General features: G+C 38.3%; 1 protein-coding gene across 1 annotated transcript in view; it reads left to right on the plus strand.

The window, feature by feature from the left end:
* Positions 1-4,188: 4,188 nt before the first annotated feature.
* LOC117426581 (G patch domain-containing protein 8-like) overlaps positions 4,189-20,707 on the plus strand; it is a 62,262-nt gene continuing 45,743 nt past the window's right edge. The window contains exon 1 of the mRNA XM_034044294.3: positions 4,189-4,771. Within this exon, the coding sequence (XP_033900185.1) occupies positions 4,661-4,771 (111 nt within the window). The 5' untranslated portion in view covers positions 4,189-4,660. The remainder of the gene's footprint in view (positions 4,772-20,707) is intronic.

Consider the following 20,707-nt stretch of genomic DNA (forward strand, 5'->3'; position numbering starts at 1 on the left):
GCATTTATTTCTGCAGCAAAGCACAGAATTAAAAATAATAAATAAATAAGAACTACTAAAGGATTTCAAATACAGAACATGATTAGTGATAATAAATTGCTATACAATAAAAGCTCAATTATAGGTCCCCGAAGGTAATGCCGATGATTAAATAACAAGGGGAATCATTAATAATACTTTTTTTTTTTAATTTTGGCAAATCAACATAACCAGTAAAAAAAAAAAAAAAAAAAAATATTATATATCGTATTTTCTCAAAATAGCACCCGGGCGCTGATTTTCTCAAAATGCTCTTTACCTGGGCAGTTATTTCGATAAGAGTGTCTTTTAGGGGGCTCCCGAGTGGCGCATCAGATAAATGCACTCCACGTGGAGTGCATGATGCACCCTATAGCCTAGACGTCGCTGGTTCGAGTCCAGGCTATTCCACTGTAGACCGTGGACATGAGCTCCCAAGGGGCGGCACACAATTGGCCGAGCACTGCCCAGGGGGGCTTAGGTTGGCCAGGGTGTCCTTGGCTCACTGCGCACCAGCGACCCCAGTGGTCTGGCTGGGCGCCTGAAAGCTTGCCTGTAATCTGGCCAGAGCTGCGTTGTCCTCCGACACTGTAGCTCTGAGGTGGCTGCATAGTGGGTCTGCAGTGTGAAAAAGAAGCGGTCGGGTGACAGCACACGCTTTGGAGGACAGCGCGTGTTTGTCTTTGCCGGGGGTGGTAGCGGTGAGCTGAGCCTAGAAATAATTGGATATTCCAAATTGGGAGAAAATGATAAAAATAACTGGCAACTACAAAAATTAAAAAAAGAGCGTCTTTTAGAGAGTAGGTGCTAACTGGCCACTGTGAAATCATCGACGCAGCTTCACCTGGGTTACATATACAACCCAGACTTGGCGCTATACCGAACATATGCGATGTATATGTATATATATATACACACACCACACCACTCGATTTCTGTCCCTTTTATTGTTGGAAGAGAGAGCTCAACACTATAATACAATAAAAAAATAAAAAAAACAAATAATAAAATTTAAAAAAATTCAGGGATACACTTCTCAACTGGCAACTCAGGTCGCTGCAGCTAGTCTCCATTACACTGTTGTCGAATGATGTAAAACAGAATGCAATATCTAAAATGGATGCCGTTGAGAAATTTAACCCTTTACATGCCGAACCGCAAATAATAGTTTATTATAATGTTATTTCAGCAAAAATTAAAAAAAAACATTTTAACTCTGTTACATATACATAGAGTGCACTCCGTTTATAAGAATCACATCCGTCCTGGATGATTTGATTCTTATAACCGGTTGATTCTTAAAAGTGGATCGATATGATTACGATTAGCAAAAGCGTGCCTCGGTGCATCAGCAGTTTAAATACAGTATTCAAATATCAATGGTGCTCAATCACTGAGGATAATACATCAAAACAATCAAAACAAGTCCCCGTGGGTAAGGAACTTGTTATATGATCACGATTATGTTTACTCAAGGTTGCAGAATCCAGTTTTACTACAGTATACTTGAGAAGTGATTGTCTCGTGAGGGTGCCTAGTTTAACTGCTGTGCGGGGTTACGTGTATTAGCCTTTGAATTAAAATAACATTATAGTACAGTATTTTACTGTCAGGACTACCACTGCATTTAAGCAATGTCTCTGCCAGCAACCACAGGTGTGGTCAGTCTCCAGTTAGTGCAGATCAGTGCTAATTGGGGAGTGGCCACCTGCATAAAAGCAGGCAGAAATCGTGTGTCTGGGAGTTGGTGAGTTACACTGTGCTGTTGGTATCTGTGGTTTGATCTGTGAGGTGAATGCCCAGCCAGCCTGATAGTGGTTTGTGTAACTGTTTATTTTGGCCCTCGTGCCTGTTCTTTGTTCCTGTTTTTGTGTTATTTTGTTTATTAAAGTGTGCATTTGCTCTTTAAACTGAATGTCTTTCTTTCTTGCTACAATTCCACTAAAATATTTTGGGGCAAAGTAGAAATATATTTTTATTGAAAAGTATAATTAAATTGTTATGATTAAATTAGTCTTAAGAAACCAACAGACATTTACAAGAACTGTGCAGAGGTAGCAGTGTGCAGTGTTTTGGCTGCAGTCTCCCCTGGAGGTGTATGTTCTATTCCACTTGCTACAGCATTGCTTTTTCAATTTTATTTTTTTCAACAGATTGTGAACTGATCTTTATCAAAAACATATTGTGACGAAGATGGGAAATTAGAGAGAATGCTGGTTGTTGTTCCCAAGCCAATATACTGTACAAATGAGGGTTGGCAATGTTGATGATATAAATTGAAAAAATAAAGTTCTATTCAGGGTGCCAAAAGTCGTCATAAACATAACCATTGTTGAAAATTGCTTTTCTACCTAATTTGCATAATCTCCAATTTACTCATATTATTTAAGAGCATTTAAGGGATGTTGATCATTGTAAAAATATGCAAAGTTTCAGGCAGGAAACTAGAAATAAACCTGCAAATTTGACCATGTCATAGTCATTTTCTCTCAAGGAGATTAGGCTAGGCAATTCATGTCACCATTTAATCAATGGCAGCAACCAATAATATTGTCTAAAGGTGAGGACAAACACCAAAATCTATCAAGTCAAAATAGGTAGTGGGGGAGGGAGTGGAATGAGTTATGCCATTGTTATATTGCTGGTTCAGATGCATGTCACTGTTCTTTATTGAGCTGCTGTTCTTGTAAGATTATTGTTTTTAAATTTTTGGGTTAAAAAAATTTAACCTCAGATGTCTTCGTGATATAAATGGAAGTTAATTGTGTTCGGAAATTATGTTAAAATTATTAACAATCTATAGTTACTAATATAGTGAAATAACAGCAATAAAACATTTACAGAATTACAGCTAGGCTATCCAAAAGTGTCTTTTTTTTTGTTCATACACGCGCAGGCAAACTCGCCGAGAGAGAGAGAGAGAGAGAGAGAGAGAGAGAGAGAGAGAACGAGAGAGAACGAGAGAACGAGAGAACGAACAAAGTGACAACACACCCACTTAACATGCTCCCAGCATCTTCAGACATATTTTTGTGCATTTTTACAGATGCAGGTGGATGTATCAGGAGTTAAAGTCTCGCGGATGCGGATACAATTTTTGGTATCCGCGCAGGGCTTTAACTATTAGTAACAACCATCACTCCCAGGTTTAATTATGTTTGAACAACAACGACACTCAATAAAACTTTTCCTGAATTTTATCCCATACTAGCAAACCATAGGCATGACTCTAGTATAGATGTTCTTGGACATTATACAGTGCACATAACTGTTCTTGAGTTTTCTAATCTCTGTTAACAGTTAATACATTTAGTTTATATAATTAATAGTACATTTGAAGCAATTTTTTTCTTTGTTTGTTTTGTTTTTATAAAGAACAATCTCTGGTAGATATGGATAGACCCATTGGTAACATTTGCTCTTTAACACAGAAGTTCTATTTATCACAAAACATGTTATTCATGTAGTGTGAGACTCATTTATGAAGATGACAAGAAACCATACATTATTTATGAATCATTCCTGCCTCCTTCTGTGTCATTAACTGAGAAGTGAGAATCTCACAGTGCACTGGAATGTAGAATATTAATTGCTCAAATTAAATCTAATACCTATACTTTAACATGCATTGAATTTCAATAAAATACCATCGTATCAACAAAATCTGTCTGTAAGTAGGAAAGCAACTGCGTTTTGTCTGAGAACTATAGCAATTTTAATATGGATTGATTTTCTAAGTTTTACTATATGTGATTGCATAGCTCATATATCATAACCAATGGTTTATGTACAGTGATTTATTATTATTATTATTATTATTATTATTATTATTATTATTATTATTAAAAGTGTGTGTATACCAGTATACATTTTTTTTTTGTATACAATAACACAATTTTTAAGACATTTATATATGCACTGTATTACATGGGTTGTTGAACACTTCTTTGAATAATCCTGTAAACCTGGACTCTTTTGCATCTATCAGACAGTGTCTGGCTCCTTACCTGATCTGCTGTCTTCTAGCGGTTCATGGGGATGCTGCTGCAGCTTGCAGTAGGCTGCTGCATCCTGGTTGGCTCGTGAGTTGGGCTGACTCAGTAGATCTGGAGAGGCAGCGTGTGACAGATGTACTTCTCCTCTAGCCCTCACTATCAGACTAGTGGCTCTCTGCCATTGGTTCAGTGCAATGGACCGGCAACAGTGTACTCTATAATACTATGCCTGCCTGAGCCACAGAGAGCATCAGAATTCCTTTAGCAGGAGATGCTTGCAACGGAACTACAGGACTTGAATGAGGCAGCTCTAGCCTGAGCTGAATCAGGGAGACTGGGTGTTAGGTTGCTGATTTTAGCAGTGTACTGAAAAAGAAAATCTACAAAAGCTATGTATGGCTAAGCAAATCCTGCCTATTGATGCCCCGTGTTGAAGGAAGTAAGCAGAGTTTTATATCTAATAATGAAGAAATACTTACTTTATTCATGATTGTATGAGTAAATATTCCACTGGAAGAAGGGGAAAGATGCACTTCTTTTTCTAACTGGTTGTAACTTTACCTCGCTTGGGACATTAGCTTGTTTTTTTTCTCTTTTTTGTCTGGTTGAACTGTGTGCACTCTGTGCATGGAAGCTGCCGGTCCCATATGGCTTGTTACTATATTGTCATCAGCTCCACGCACCTCAGCAATGGTCACTTTCGAAACATCAAGGGAGTTTTCAGAGGCCCTCTCAGCAAGAATGGAAACAAAAACCTGGTATTTAGTAATTTTCATTATATATTACTTATATTATATATATATATATATATATTATATATATCACTGCTTTTTATAACCTTCACTGCACATGTTGATAGTGCAGATGCTTTTAAAGTAGAATATAGAATGCTTCAAATGTAGGTACATATTTGTAATGTGGTTTAAATATGATGCTACTTGGAAATATACAAGAGATGGAATGCATGAGAAATGTTTAGCCCCGCGATGCTGGTTAAACACAAAACAGATGGAAAAGGAAGTTTTTTTCTATACATAATAAAATCAATTTTGTTTAGTCTGGCACTGATTTTTCTCAAGTCAATTTAAATAGCTCCTTTAGGGGGGTTGGCTCAGGGATTATACACATTTTTTTTCTCTTGGGACTGATGAGTAAGATAAATGTTGGCTTGATGCATACCAAAAATGTTACACTACCCCATATATAATTTACAAGTTCATGTTCCTGAAGGCACAGATAAATATATATAAAAGAGAGACAAACATAATTTAATAATTTTTGCTCATCTCTTGTGTTCCATAAATGTGCTACTTTCCTTCCCTAATTGTAGCGCTTACTGTACATTCTTTCTGAGTAGAAGAATCTCTTGAGAGCTGACTTGCTAGATATTTTCAAAGAATAAGGTATCATGTATATACAATATTAATGCTCCACAGGGTAGAGGAGACACAAATTGCAATTTATAAACATGCAATCTGTGGTTAAGGATTAACATGATGCAAGATTTAGATGTCAAATAAGTAAAACAGCAACAGAGTGTTACTGGTGAACAGGACTGAATTTACTTAAAATCCAACACAGCAACTGGGCAGTTATCCAGATCAATCTGGATTGTACAATATATAGAAATCACTCCAAGAGGTTTTTTTTTTGTTGCTCGTATTGGGGACCAAATGTCATTAATTTTAGAAATATGTGAAGGTTTTAGCAACAGTTCTTCAAGTCCTCAACTGTGTCTTTATTGCTGTATTATGTAACACAAGGAGCAAAGAACATAATATTGTGTCCATATTATTGGATAGTGAAAACTTTTTAGGAAGCTACTCAAAATGATTCTGAGGAAACTATTGCAGTTTAGGTATGTATTCTAACAGGGAAAGCCATTATACTGTAAGTTATTGTAATTCCAATTATTGGTAAATCTGATTCAATATAAGATTGGCAAAACCTATACAGATCATTCAACTTACTGCTATTTAGAGATGTAGCTCTCATACAAAACTAAAGAACAGTTTTGACATATTTAAAGTTGTTATAATCCATTGCCCTTGAGGTGTTTCAAAAACACACAATAGTGTGATACAGGATCAATTGTTTTGCTTTCTGATCATTTGCAAAGCTTAACGTTGACATGTATAACCTCCAACTGCTGCAGGTAGCTTCAGAATGATATCTACAGTGTATCTGGATCACCGAGTAAGCATCAAACAAGTTTCAAGGGAGGAAGCATGTGTCCCTACATCAAAAACTATCTGGACTGTTTCTGATCAAGTAGATAGCACAAGGCTAAATTATGGAACAGTATTGTAAATATAAAGGAATGCTGTTTTAATGTTAACTTGCACTGCAAAAATATTTTTAAAAACTAAGAATGTCCTCCTGAGGTCCCAGAGTGGCTCACCGGGTATAGGTTGGGTTATACAGTCAGGGGAGCGCAGGTTCCACCTGAAATCTGAGCTTGAATACAAATAATCCTTAAAAAAAAAGGGTCAAATGGCATTGGTTTCTATTCTTTTAACAGTATGCTAGTTTGTCTTGGTTAGTATTATCGATAATGCAGTATAGTTGTATTAAATGCTGCAGTTACTATTATCCACAGTATTTAGAGTATTTTTTTTAGCACTGTTTTTTATGTATCATATCAGAAGGACAAAAGGAAACTACAGGCACATTAAAGGGGAACAAAGCATTCACAGCTCAACAACACAGCATCACATGAAAGGTCTCAAACTGTTATCATTAACAAAAGATTTAATTTCCTGCAGTGCGGCTACTGAGCTTGCAAGACTCCAAGCAGACCCCCAAACAACCAGGGAGCATTTGTATTAAACAGCTGATGATGCTTCCAATTTGTCAATCAAAAAACAAAATCTATTTAATGTAATTTATTTGAAAACAAAAGAATCCCCTTAACAAGTATTCCAGTCATTCCATTCAATTAAATACTATATTTGACACATCTGTTTATGTAAGGAAACTGATCTGTGCCATGATATAGGTTCAGGCTGAAACAAATATTGATGTATTAAAGAATAAATAACTTGTGAGATGCTTTGCCTTTGCATAAATGTAACTAATGAGTTTCATGTCTGTCATACTTTTTTTTTTTTCTCGTAAACTCATTATTTAAATAATACAAAGATTAGAATATGCTTTTAGAATATGAGCTATTGAAATCGTTTGCTTTCATAGTATACCGGTTTATACTGTATTCAAAGAAATGTTCTTATCGCAGTTTTATAAAATATGGTTGTTGATTTAAGTTGTATTCATTGTACTGAGCAAACACTTATCAGGAGTTTTGAACTCTTCTGAATGATGACACATGGTATTTGTTATTTGATCTTTAATGAGCTTATAGCCAGATTCTGTTTTTTGTGGTATTATCATTTATATTGTGCAAATACATTTAACATGCCCCACACAACCCGTTCTCTGCAGTTTTCTAGCAATTCCATTACCAAACACACACGCACATACACATATTAAATACTGAGCCACACAGCGCCATTTCATTACTCCATGTACACACTGCTGTAAACATACCTGTTTATTTTACTGTAGAAAAGTTTTTTTTTCACCCATATTCTTTGATTTAGACCCCTCAGAACTGTTTACAGTAACTACTTATACACATACAGGCACATTGAAGTGTAAATTCCTGACTTCACGCTAAAGTTATTTTGCTTACAGTCAGACAGGGTCCTTTGTCATGGCTAAAAAACCTTTGCATAATTTACCACTTGCTCTGTTCTACGTTGGCCTGCCTGTCAGGGTTAGTAAAATAACCCACATTTACATCACCAGCTTTTTTTCTGTTTAAATGGCTGCTGCTTGCGCTAAATTTATTTTCAACTAATTGCTAGCTGTGCTATGAAGGAGTGATGGGGTGATAGTACAGAGCACCTTGCAATGTGTGAAAAAAGACTAATCACAGGGAAATGTGATCAAGCCAGCCTTATGCTTGCTGTGTATAACATACCTCATTGGGCTTATTATATTGTCATTGATTACGCTGTGATAATACCACATTCATATTAGCATAATTTAAAAACGTGGACATATCAACTGCTGAAAGTTCTTGCTCTGAACCATATTAATTGGGTAATGATCAAGCCTTGTAGAGATATTATCTATATTTCTATATTTCATAATACTGATAATATATATGTGTGTGTGTGTGTCTATATATCTAAGCAGGGCAACAACAGGAGTAATAGAAATTTAAACACCTTAGAAATGTAGGTGGTGTAAAATATCCCTTTAATATTTCAGCAAAAGTTTCTATTACAAAGACCTTTATTTTCATATGCACATGAAATCTACAATATGTTGGAAGGTATCCCAGCGTACAGTATAATGGCTCATTAGTCTTCAAAAGCCTGATATATCGTAAAGTTCTTTGCATTTTCACATAGATTCACTCATTTCAGCTCGTACAATTTCTCTTTCTGCCTATAGATTGAAAGGTCAAGGGTCTGACCCCGACAGAGGCTCAGACCCTTGCATCTAAAATGAGTGCTCTAGGGCAATCTTAACAACTGGTGAAGTTTGGAGAATCTTGTGATTAGAAATCAAATGCCATGGGGACCAATGTAAGTCAACAGCAGCGAGGGATAATGTCTACTTTAGTTGATTCGGTCTAGACAGTTTTATAAGGCTATAATTGTATATCTGACTTTATAAAACTATGTTATGGTATATTATAAAATGCTATATTTGCCCTTATACAAGTTTACCATGGTATTTTTGCATGGTATTTTTGCACTTTTGCCATGCATTTTCCATGGTAATACCATGTATTAACCATACTTTATCCTGGTTTACCATGTTTATTAATATGCTTTACCACACCTCACTGTTCTTTACATTGCTTTTCTATGCTTTACCATGCTTTCACTATGCTTCATTACGCTTTGTTATGCTTTTACTATGGTAAACTTTTATAAGGGTTACTTTCCTAATTTTTTTTTTTTTTTTATGCATGCATGCATGCAGCACTACTGCATATTGAATTATATCTCAATACAGCAGACCACACTCTCAAAGTTGCTTGGGGCGATTACTGTCTAAAGCTTAAGCGTGCTTCACTGATCTATAGATGGGATTGAGTAAAAAAAGCTTTGCAGAAGAAGTCAAAAGGTTTTTCTACATCTACAAGGCCCTGCATAATCTCCCTCTAAATGTAGATTGGAGTTGCTTGCACACATCTGCGTGCTTTATTAATTCTTTAATTCTGCTGTCCATTATTAAATTAGCTGGCGACTTTTTTTATATTTTTTTGCTGCCATTTTGACTTGAAATGGACACATTGCAATGACAGCTAAGATAAACTGTTAAAAAAAAAAAGATACATTTTTGTAAATTTGGTTCAACATAGAGTATTAAGATTTATTTTTAATACTGTTACCAAGCAATGTTAAGTTTCTTCACTGAAAAAAAAAAAATTCAAGATATAAGTGTGGTTATACCATTAAAACAGGGCTGTAATGCAATACTGAGCAACCTGAGCTAACCTAAAAGCCAAATGTGAGGCCCTCAAACAAACCACAAGGCTACAAGACAACAGGGCTTGGTTATACATTCTTGGAATCGTCATAATTCATTTGCTGTTTTAGACAATAGACTTTTATAAAATAAATAAATACATACATAAATAAAAAATAAATTAAAAAAAATATATTTAATCATCTCAGTGCTGTTTATAACAAGTTGCTCTGACTGATTTGACCCATTTTTCTCTGACTTAACATCCCTGTAGGGTGGGTTTATATGTAGAGGCCGCAAGTTGATCCTTGGGGCTTCTAGTTGCGCATCCCTGCTCTAATGAAACAACAGTCATGACCAGCCAACCTAATAGATCGTTTTAGTCTCTGTGGTTTATTTTTGTCTTAATAAGTATGTAAAAATGCTAGTTAAAATATTCCTTCAAAACACACTTTCTCTACCTGTCTCTCAGACACATACTGGGCCATGTTCCCAAAGATTTCACTCATGAGTTATTAACATAATGTTTTCTTCATTTTATGAATAAAATGCTTTATTATTTAATAAAACATTTCCAGGCTATTGTTAAAGAAACCAACACTGTTAAATGTAAAATTATGTTTTATTCCAAAAAACAGACTCTGAAAATACATTCTTTAAATAACTAATAATTGTGGGGCCCACAATTCACTCTCACTCTCCCACACCCAAATACAAACACAACAAAAACATACAGGGTTTTTTTTTTTTTTTTTTACTATACATTTATTTTTATCAGTATATTGTAATAAAAACATTTATAAACAATTTGTTTTTGTTCTGTAAAAACTGTGTGATTAATCCTGTTATGGTAAGACAGGACTGTGTCAATTTAACTTAAAGATGGTGCCACTCAAAAGCATCATTGACAAAGCTAACAACATCTCAATCACTCATCTATTAGCCCAGGTAAAGAGAATAAGAGATCACAGTTCCTGGTAATATCAATTCCATTGTGTCTGACTTTAACTGCAGAGGATGGAGCAGACAGGTTTATTGACACTTAAAAAAAAAAAAAAAATCCAGCTTTCTTCTCAAGTCTAATTTGAATTTTTCATTTAGTCTCATGCATTTATTTACCCCTGATTTTCACAACTTTTAAGTTCTGTTAAACTTGTTGTCTTTCTGCACAGGAGAATCCACCCACTAAACAATGATGTAATCATTCTTATAAAAGCCTAGTTTGTCTACACTCTCTTTTCATTTTTTTTTTTTTTTTATTGTTTGGAGTCTGTTGACTTACCTTGCATGATATCAGAATTCCGATAAAAGATACAAATCTTGGTCAATTCCTTGTATTCTGAATACATTGTTCAAAAGGAAAGTATCCTACCATGCTGGCGCTTCCCGAAGCGGTCTGATTGCTTTGCTGCTTCGTTCTGATGCTTCCAAAAGCTATTCATCCAGCTGCTTCATCACTGTTGCAGATTCCAGATGATCATGGTCCTTCAATTCAATCCCCCAATCAAGTTCGGATTCTCCTGCACCTGTCCCAAATTGTCCAATTCATACTGACTCCACCGGCAACATTTCCAACGTCATTTTTCAAGCTCTCCAATCACTACAATCCACTATTTTTGGTTTAGATAAGCGCCTTTCTACTGTTGAGACCCACCATAAATCATCTCAGCCCACTCACAGTCTTGGCTCTGGCAGTGCTTTCCAGTCTACAGCAATTCCGTATTCAAGTACCCCCCCTGGTCCCAGCAATGCTACCAGTGCCCCTCCCTCCTGTGGGGTACTTATCTAACATTTTACATCAATCATGGATTCTCATTTCTGAATGTACCCCAGGACCAATCCCCCCATCTATCAGAATGTATAATTGACATCCATGTAGATTTTTTTGCCTTTTTGCTACTATAAATACTGTACCTCCTGCTACTCTAATGCTTTTTTATATGACCACCACTGCTTTCCCTCCTATCCTCTAGATTATACTCTCTTACTGACTGTCAGGTCGGGATCTTTATCTATAAGATATGCCACGTTGACAAAATGTCACAACTGGGTTCAGTTTCCTCTGTTTTAAATGAATGCATTTTATTCAAGTTATTCTGGACAGTTTCACAAGTGTTTGCAAAACTTTATTTTTCGTAAAGAAAATATATTTTGCTATTAAGATAGTGCAGTTGTATTTTTATTTTGTTGTGTTAAAGTTATTTTACTGAGTTATCGTTATTATTTGCCATATTGTTTGCAATACTATTGTTTGGGGGTCTGGAATGTTCTTTCAGTCACTGCAACTGAAACTGTGGAATCAGTGACTTGTTACAGTCAGTCTTTTTCGTACAGATGTTTAAAATGCTAATTAGATTCAGATTATTTCCTTTTTCACAATTGCTCTGCCTAATGTAAATACTGGCATATTAGGATGCTGAACTACTTAATCAAAATAATCAGCGACTACTTCTAAGTGCTGGAAAATGAATTACGCTTTTTAAAGTGCTTCTCAAATTAAGTATGTTCAAGCCTTTCCTGATAAGGTCAGGCATTGCCTTGTATGTCGATGCACTGTTGTCCAAATGGATGCAAACCAACTGGACAAAGAGAATTGCAAAAACTCTCTTGTGCTACCGCAATATTAATAGACTTTGAAGGTAAATAATTTTCAGACACAGTTATTTAAACTAACCTGAAGTTTAAGCTTTGGTGGAATGGGGGAAATATGGCTCAGTTGGATAGCAATTCTCCAAGTTTATTTGTAATTTAATTTATGATTCGGTGTTGTCTTGGTTTTAATAATGTATGTGTTGTCCCTGTACCTGTTGCATTCGGAGGAGAGAGTGAAGCATGATTTGATTAGCATTTTTGGAATTACCACAATCAGTATTAGAGTGGCCAGGCAATCATAAAATAACTCAGACAGATGGAAACTACCAAATGTCAAAATGTTTCACTGTAAAACTGGAATGCTGCCAGATATGTTTTGATATTGAATTAAATGAACACAGTATAGACTTGAAATAATACAATTTATCTTTGCAGTAGAGGCACAATGAGGAGCAAGAGTGAGGTTATGAACTTGTATCTAACTTTAACAAACAGATCAAGAGAGGCATGATAATAAAGAAGTAATTTAAAAAGTGCTAGTAGCATTTTATTCAGTACAGTGCTGAATACCATTAATCACCCTAGGATAAGATACACATTAGATTAATAAGACAGTATGATATGAAAGTAATTCTGATACAGCCATTGTCTAGGCAGCCTGCTGTCTGATGTATGGTTCTAGAATGGTTTTATGGTGGGAAGCAATTATGTATAAGGGTCGCTAGAATTATAAATCATATTTAAGTAGCAGTGACTAGGATTGAACTGGGGGCCTTGCTGTCAAAAGTGCTGACAGTTGCGCTCAACAAAATAGTACTTCATACAGCTTCTGTACTAGCGGTAGATAACATTTCATACAACTTCTGTAGCAGCCACTAGAGGGACATTTTCACATTGAACAAAGGATAACCACATTGTGGCAAAGTGCCCCGCCCCTGTGTGCATGTGTGTGTTCTGTGTTGTGTATATGCGTGCGTATGTTAATGTTGGTGTATAGATTGGTACACGGGATATAAACGGGTCTGTGTTTCACGTGTGTTTAAAGTGTAGATTTGTATTTAGGCACGAGGAGAGCACAAATCACTTCACGTGCTGGTTAAATGTAATATGTGAGCACGGGGTTGCACAGAATTAATTCACGTGCTGGGATTCAAGTGAATAATTAATTTAGTAATTGAATCCCAGCACAACAGTGTATATAGAGACACGTAGCACTCAGTCGGGGGTTGGGTGTTCGAGAGTGGAGAACGGGTGAGAGAGAAGGAGAACGTAAAAGTAGTAAAAATAATATCTAGAAGTGTTTGTACTCACCGTGTTTGTTTGTCTCTCCGTGCACCGTTTGTTTAATGTTAGTCCGTTTTGTTTGTCTTTTTATTTTGGCGTGTAGTGCCGTGTCCAGTGTTTTTGTCTGTTCCAACCTTTTATTTTCTGTTCTGTTTATTAAATGCTGAACGCGATCACGCGTTCAGCCTCACCAAAACCCCATCTCTCTGTCGTTTGTGTTCCTGTTTCTGGTCTGACGCCACCCACTCCGGCCGTCTTTGTGACACGTGGTGTCAGAAGTGGGATAGCCGCGCCTCCAAGCGTCAGACCAGGAGGGGTCTGGGAAAAAAAAAAAAAAAAAAAAAAAAAAAAGGTCAATGGCAGAAGACGCCATCAAACTGCGGGGCTGGTTCCTAGAAAATGCTGGGCTGGAGGCCCAGTCTCTGCCCATAATCGTCCGGGCCCTGTGGATGATGGACAGTGAGAGATGGGAGGCCTATCAGGAGGAACACACCCCAAACACCTTGGAGGAAGGTGTGGAGTTTCTCCTCAGCTACCTGGAGGCAACGATAAAAGGAACAGCAGCCCAGGTAGCAGGCCCACCAGCAGAGGGTGAATGCCTGCTGTCCCCATCTCCACCAGCAGAGGGTGAGTACCTGCTGTCCCCATCTCCACCAGCAGAGGGTGAATGCCTGCTGGTTTTGCCTCCACAGCCCAAATGGGAGGAGCCTGAGCGTCCACAGCCCAAATGGGAGGAGCCTGAGCGTCCACAGCCCAAGCGGGAGGAGCCTGAGCGTCCACAGCCCAAGCGGGAGGAGCCTGAACGTCCTACGCCTGAGTGGGAGGAGCCCGAACGTCCTACGCCTGAGTGGGAGGAGCCCGAACGTCCTACGCCTGAGTGGGAGGAGCCCGAACGTCCTACGCCTGAGTGGGAGGAGCCCGAACGTCCTACGCCTGAGTGGGGGGAGCCCGAACGTCCACAGCCCAAGAGGGGGGAGTCGGTGCGTCCACAGCCCAAAAGGGAGGAGTTGGTGCGTCCACAGCCCAAAAGGGAGGAGTCGGTGCGTCCACAGCCCAAAAGGGAGGAGTCGGTGCGTCCACAGCCCAAAGGGAGGCAAGTCGGGGTTTCCACAGCCCTGGGACCCAAGCCACCAGCAGAGGGAAAATGCCTGCTGGTTCAGCCCCAAGAGCCGGAAGGGGAGGGGTTACAGGCTCAACCCCCTGAAAATTTTTGGGGGGGAGAAGGGCAGGATGCTGGTGTCCCCCAGCAGCCTCTCGCTATGCTGCTGAAGGCAGCACGGCGCGCACATGCCCAGCCGCCACAGCAGAGGGAGCCAGCACCGCCAGGAGCAGAGGAGCAGGAGCTGCCTCTGCCTCCGCCACCACCACCGCAAGGAGCAGAGGAGCAGGAGCTGCCTCTGCCTCCGCCACCACCACCGCAAGGAGCAGAGGAGCAGGAGCTGCCTCTGCCTCCGCCACCACCACCGCAAGGAGCAGAGGAGCAGGAGCTGCCTCTGCCTCCACCACCGCCAGGAGCAGAGGAGCAGGAGCTGCCTCTGCCTCCGCCACCACCAGGAGCAGAGGAGCAGGAGCTGCCTCTGCCTCCGCCACCACCACCGCAAGGAGCAGAGGAGCAGGAGCTGCCTCTGCCTCCACCACCGCCAGGAGCAGAGGAGCAGGAGCTGCCTCTGCCTCCGCCACCACCAGGAGCAGAGGAGCAGGAGCTGCCTCTGCCTCCGCCACCACCACCGCCAGGAGCAGAGGAGCTGGAGCTGCCTCTGCCTCCGCCACCGCCCGGAGCAGAGGAGCAGGAGCTGCCTCTGCTGCCCGTACCTCCGCAGGGAGTACGGTGGCCGGAGCCCCAGAAAGGGGAGCTGCCGGCCACGAAGGGGGAGGAGGTCTGGAGACCACCAACCCCAGCAGCAGTTTCGCTGCCGGAGATCGTGGGGGAGGTCCGGAGACCTGCTCCCATTGCAGCTTTTTCGCTGCAGGAGTTCTTGTGGCCGGAGCCCCACAGGAGGGAGCTGCCGGCTACGAAGAAGGGGGAGGTCGGGGGACCACCTGCCCCCGCAGCTTTTTCGCTGCAGGACGGGACCAACAGGCTGTCAGCCGTGCCACTACCGGCAGGGGTGCTGACAGCATGGCCAGCCATGGGCCCACTAAAGCCTCCCTTCCCAGCCCGAGACTTTGGCCGGGACTGCTGGGTATTTAAGGGGGGAGGTGGCCGTTGAGGCCATGTGTGCTGCGCACAAGGGGGGGTATATGTGGCAAAGTGCCCCGCCCCTGTGTGCATGTGTGTGTTCTGTGTTGTGTATATGCGTGCGTATGTTAATGTTGGTGTATAGATTGGTACACGGGATATAAACGGGTCTGTGTTTCACGTGTGTTTAAAGTGTAGATTTGTATTTAGGCACGAGGAGAGCACAAATCACTTCACGTGCTGGTTAAATGTAATATGTGAGCACGGGGTTGCACAGAATTAATTCACGTGCTGGGATTCAAGTGAATAATTAATTTAGTAATTGAATCCCAGCACAACAGTGTATATAGAGACACGTAGCACTCAGTCGGGGGTTGGGTGTTCGAGAGTGGAGAACGGGTGAGAGAGAAGGAGAACGTAAAAGTAGTAAAAATAATATCTAGAAGTGTTTGTACTCACCGTGTTTGTTTGTCTCTCCGTGCACCGTTTGTTTAATGTTAGTCCGTTTTGTTTGTCTTTTTATTTTGGCGTGTAGTGCCGTGTCCAGTGTTTTTGTCTGTTCCAACCTTTTATTTTCTGTTCTGTTTATTAAATGCTGAACGCGATCACGCGTTCAGCCTCACCAAAACCCCATCTCTCTGTCGTTTGTGTTCCTGTTTCTGGTCTGACGCCACCCACTCCGGCCGTCTTTGTGACACACATACATAGTGTTCCGCGTTTCCGGTTTTACAGAAAAATTACAGGATTTTTTTTTTTTTTAACTGGACGTCGGTTTTTATTGACTTATACACAATTTTTGTCTATTATTCAATATTATCTCAGTACTATTTTCTAGGAAATACACAATAATTTGATTAAAATGCTGTTTTATTTTGACTCCGACATTGTAATAAGCAGCCCTACACTGTATCCTAAGATACAGCAGATGTTTAGACATCAGAGGATCAAATAACGTTCAGCTGTGGTTCTCTGTCACTTCACAAACACACTATCACCTGATTATGTTGGCCAATCAAAGTCTGATTATTGTGTCAATTGCTGGGCGTGGTAACTAATAGCTTGATCAAAAACTAAATTGAAATACTTACATGAAAATACAATATTTTTAGTGGATGAGGAATGGGGAGAAAATGTAAATCAGTTCATGAATATTCAAAAGAAAACGAATGTTTCAACGTATACAAAACGCAAAAATAGCAGAAGTGGGTCAGATGAGGCAGAGGATGCATAGCACTGCAGATACTGCTGCATTGAGGTACATGTTCACGCTGACAATAAAAGAACATACTGAAAAATAAGCGACACATTATAAATCAAGAAAGTGAACTGAGAGACAAGCAATCCATTTATGCAGCTTTTACACACGCTTTAATAAAAAGAGAGCGCAGAATGACTGTGTTAATGAGTTTGTCAGAGCTCTGTGCTTTGCTGGACAGCTACCGTTTATTGCAGAGGTATGTATTGGTGACTTTGTGCGACAGTACTGTCTGTCCATCAGCTAAAACAGTGCCTAACTGACAATCTTAATCGTAAATATTTGACAGAATGTCCAGTGTGATTTTGACACATCTTTTGATGGCTTGCACCACCCAGTTCTGTCAATTGTATTTTCTTTCTATGATTTCATGGTGAATAAACCTGGCTTGTTTTGTGCTGATGTCATGTTCATACATTCTGCAGATACTGTTTCCGTCAGCACAGCGATTGCCCAAACGTTCGCAAAGTATCAGTTAACTTGGGAAAATGTGGCTTCGACTTGCACAGATTCTGCTTTATCAAACATGGCAGGGACATTAAACCCAATGAGAAACCAGAACTACTACGCATCATATTCCACATGTAAAGTGTGGAACTGATATCCCCGAAATAGCAGTGACGTTTCAATACACCAGTTGAGAAAGCTTTGTGTTTTACTCTTTTTTTTGTGCAATGTGTTTATGATGGAGCGCACGGTTGCATATATTGGCAGCATGTTGTTGTAGCTTTTAAATTCATTTGAATTAAACAAAGCAAGCTTCATATACGCAATGCTTACCTGCCATTTGTTTAAAATAGCTGAAGCAATATTTAAACCGAGCTCCTTATCGGCTGTTGGCAATATCAAGAAAGAGAGCAAAGTACCGTGACAGAGATATTAAGAAAGCAGAACCACAGAGGAAGGGACTTCTAGAGTTAAGAAAGAAGCCATTAGTTGCAGGTTACTGTACATTTACTGTTTGTTTTGTATTTTTTTTTTAAAGCTTTGCGTGGAGAATGCTTATAGTAAATCACATAGCAACACTGTGTATTGTAGCCTAATTAATCTTGTTTACGTTTGCTTACTTTTAAAGCAAAGAATTTCCCCATGTTTAAAGCAGTTTGTGTGTTGTTTTTGTTCACTAACCTATTTATGGATGTGTAAATGTCATTTTCTGTAGATGTTCGCAAATCCGACGTTTTCACATATTTGCAATAATAGTTTTATATGGGGACTTAATTTGAAAACCATTGTTTTATTTTTTATATTTGTATAATTATATATTTGTGTTTTGGAAATTACAGTATCAGTACAGTTTAGGACCATACTTTTATTTTTAGTACAATATCATGGCACAACTTTCATTTTTGTATAACCTGATATCATGTCATTACTATATTGTAAATTCTTTCTAGAATACACATATGTTAAGTTTCTGAAAAGAGATTTTGTAGAATGCATCAATACTAATGCAATATGTGACAATATGTGATTGTTATTGTTATTACTATTGTTATTATTATTTAAATATAAAGTTCAAACTCTATTCATGTGATGATACATTGTGCTGGACTTGACTGCTATGTTAATCACAAATGAGACCTATTAAGCTTGTGCAGCAATAAAGTAAACATGTGTTAGCACAATCCACTCTCTAAAGGCAGTGGACTAGTTTATTGCATGATAGTTTGTTCATGATTTTAATTACATAAAAACTGCCTTGATGAAATGTAACACCCCACTGTTCGATAAAGCCATTGCCATTGAAACACATACCTGAGTGATTTGAAATGATATCATTAATTTTTCCTTCAGCTTTTATTTTTATAATTATTTTTTTCAAATACACTTTGTTAAGCAGCTTACTAGCCTGAAAATATATTCGGAAACAGAATCTTTCCACATGTCACATTTCTATGTTTAGTACACAAAAGTGGTTTACCCTTTTACTTTCATCTATATAGAGTTCAACTCCCTGTGAAGATCAAATTGAAAAAGTTGAGCCAGGGATGCATTCAACTGTATCTTGGCAATTTATCAACAAAGAAAAAATTATAGCTTGAACATCTTATAATAGGATACAGTTTTGTAATAGGCAGTATTATTATTATATATGTTTTTATCTTCTTTCCTTTGCTGTCTTCCACAATGAAATCCTTATGGTCACGGGCATATTCTTCTGGGGTTTTGTGTGTTAAGGCATTATTTAACATTTCTGTTTTAAATTCCACGAGAGTGTAAATCAACCCTATCAAACTGTAATATAGCTTTAAGTCTCGCAAACAAGAACAATGCTCCTATTAAATTGTAATCTCGTTTTAAATCTCACACGTGTGTACACTCCTCCAACACAAATGTAGGAATGTGCTGCCTCTCAGTATTTGGGGTAGGTTTAAAGTATTCAGAACAAATTAATGTGAGATATAAGTCAGGAAGGAGGGACATTGCCCAGCTGCACTGTTAAAGTATTATTATTATTATTATTATTATTAGTGGGGTTTGCGAAGCAAGAGTCCCCACTTTAAATCTTCAGCATACTACTTCTTCTTCTTCTTCTTCTTCTTCTTCTTTGGCACGCCTCTCCTCTTACACCGTTTAAGCTTGAAACGCTGTTCAGACTTTAAAACGTGTAGACCGGTCTGCTTGTATACAACTTTTTGTTATATCTTTTATACTTTTTAAACTATTAAGCTTTTTGTCCTTTTTTGTCCTTTTTTGTCCATCTTCATTCACTTTAATGGGACTTTTTTCAACATTCTAAAGCTCCCCATTGTTTAAAAACTCCCAGACTTCCAACATGCTATTTACTGTAAACGATGTAACTTTTGACACAAATCAGCTACTTTGACCACTTTCCCATATATATATATATATATATATATATATATATATATATATATATATATATATACTGTAAAAAATAGATTTTTAGTGACTTTTTATAGGAAGATAGTCAAATACAGCCAAAAAATGCCTGGTCCTGTGGGAGCATCCCACTAAAACATGCTTGGTCCTGAAAGGGTTAATGTTGTGTGTTGTACCTGCCAGCATGATGCATTATTGATCAAAGCAGTTATTACTGCTGATTCTGTGACTTGTGACATTTACAACTGCAGTTCTTTTTTTCCACTGAAATCGGTGACTGGTTCTCGGTTTAGAAAGAACAACACTTAACAGATTGCAGATTAATAGGCTATGTTCCACTAGTCTGTCTGTTATTAAAAATTATGGAACAACGGCTTAAAAAAAGAAAGAAACTATTCCTTAAATATGATAAATGCTGTACACATTCCATCATCTGTAAGCTAAACTCGCATAACTTAAATACAATTTTGGAAGTTCTGAGCTACAGTGGCATATCTTTTGGGTAACATGTTTAATTACAGATTAAGTGATGGAATTTATTAAATATGTTATACAATCAATTGAAAAAAAACTGGTTTTCATAATACACTGGATGAATGTTGTTGCAAATGGTAATATCCATTATTCTCTTTCTGATAAATGTATATAGTTATTACATTATAATAAATCAATATATTATGGTCACATTTTAGTTTATAGTGTGTCTTAAAGCCTTGCTATGTTTTATAGCAGTACGTTTCTATAGAATGTTAGAAGAAGAAGAAGAAGAAGAAGAAGAAGAAGAAGAAGAAGAAGAAGATGATATTGTTTTTGAACACCGTTTAACACATTTTCAAATGGATTATTAATAATTTAAGCCAATACTTAAACTAAAGTGTTACCAATTTGGGTGAGGCAGTAATATAACTTTAAGGGAAGCAATTTGATTTAAATGCCTATTTTGGTACATTTCCAAGGTCTGAATAGCCATAAAGTAATATTGAATTATTTAACATAACAACTTGAATTCCCTGTCTTCTATCTAATTACAGGCCTGAGGCTCAGATCCAC

Source organism: Acipenser ruthenus, chromosome 11, assembly GCF_902713425.1.
Source record: "Acipenser ruthenus chromosome 11, fAciRut3.2 maternal haplotype, whole genome shotgun sequence".
NCBI classification, from domain to species: domain Eukaryota; kingdom Metazoa; phylum Chordata; class Actinopteri; order Acipenseriformes; family Acipenseridae; genus Acipenser; species Acipenser ruthenus.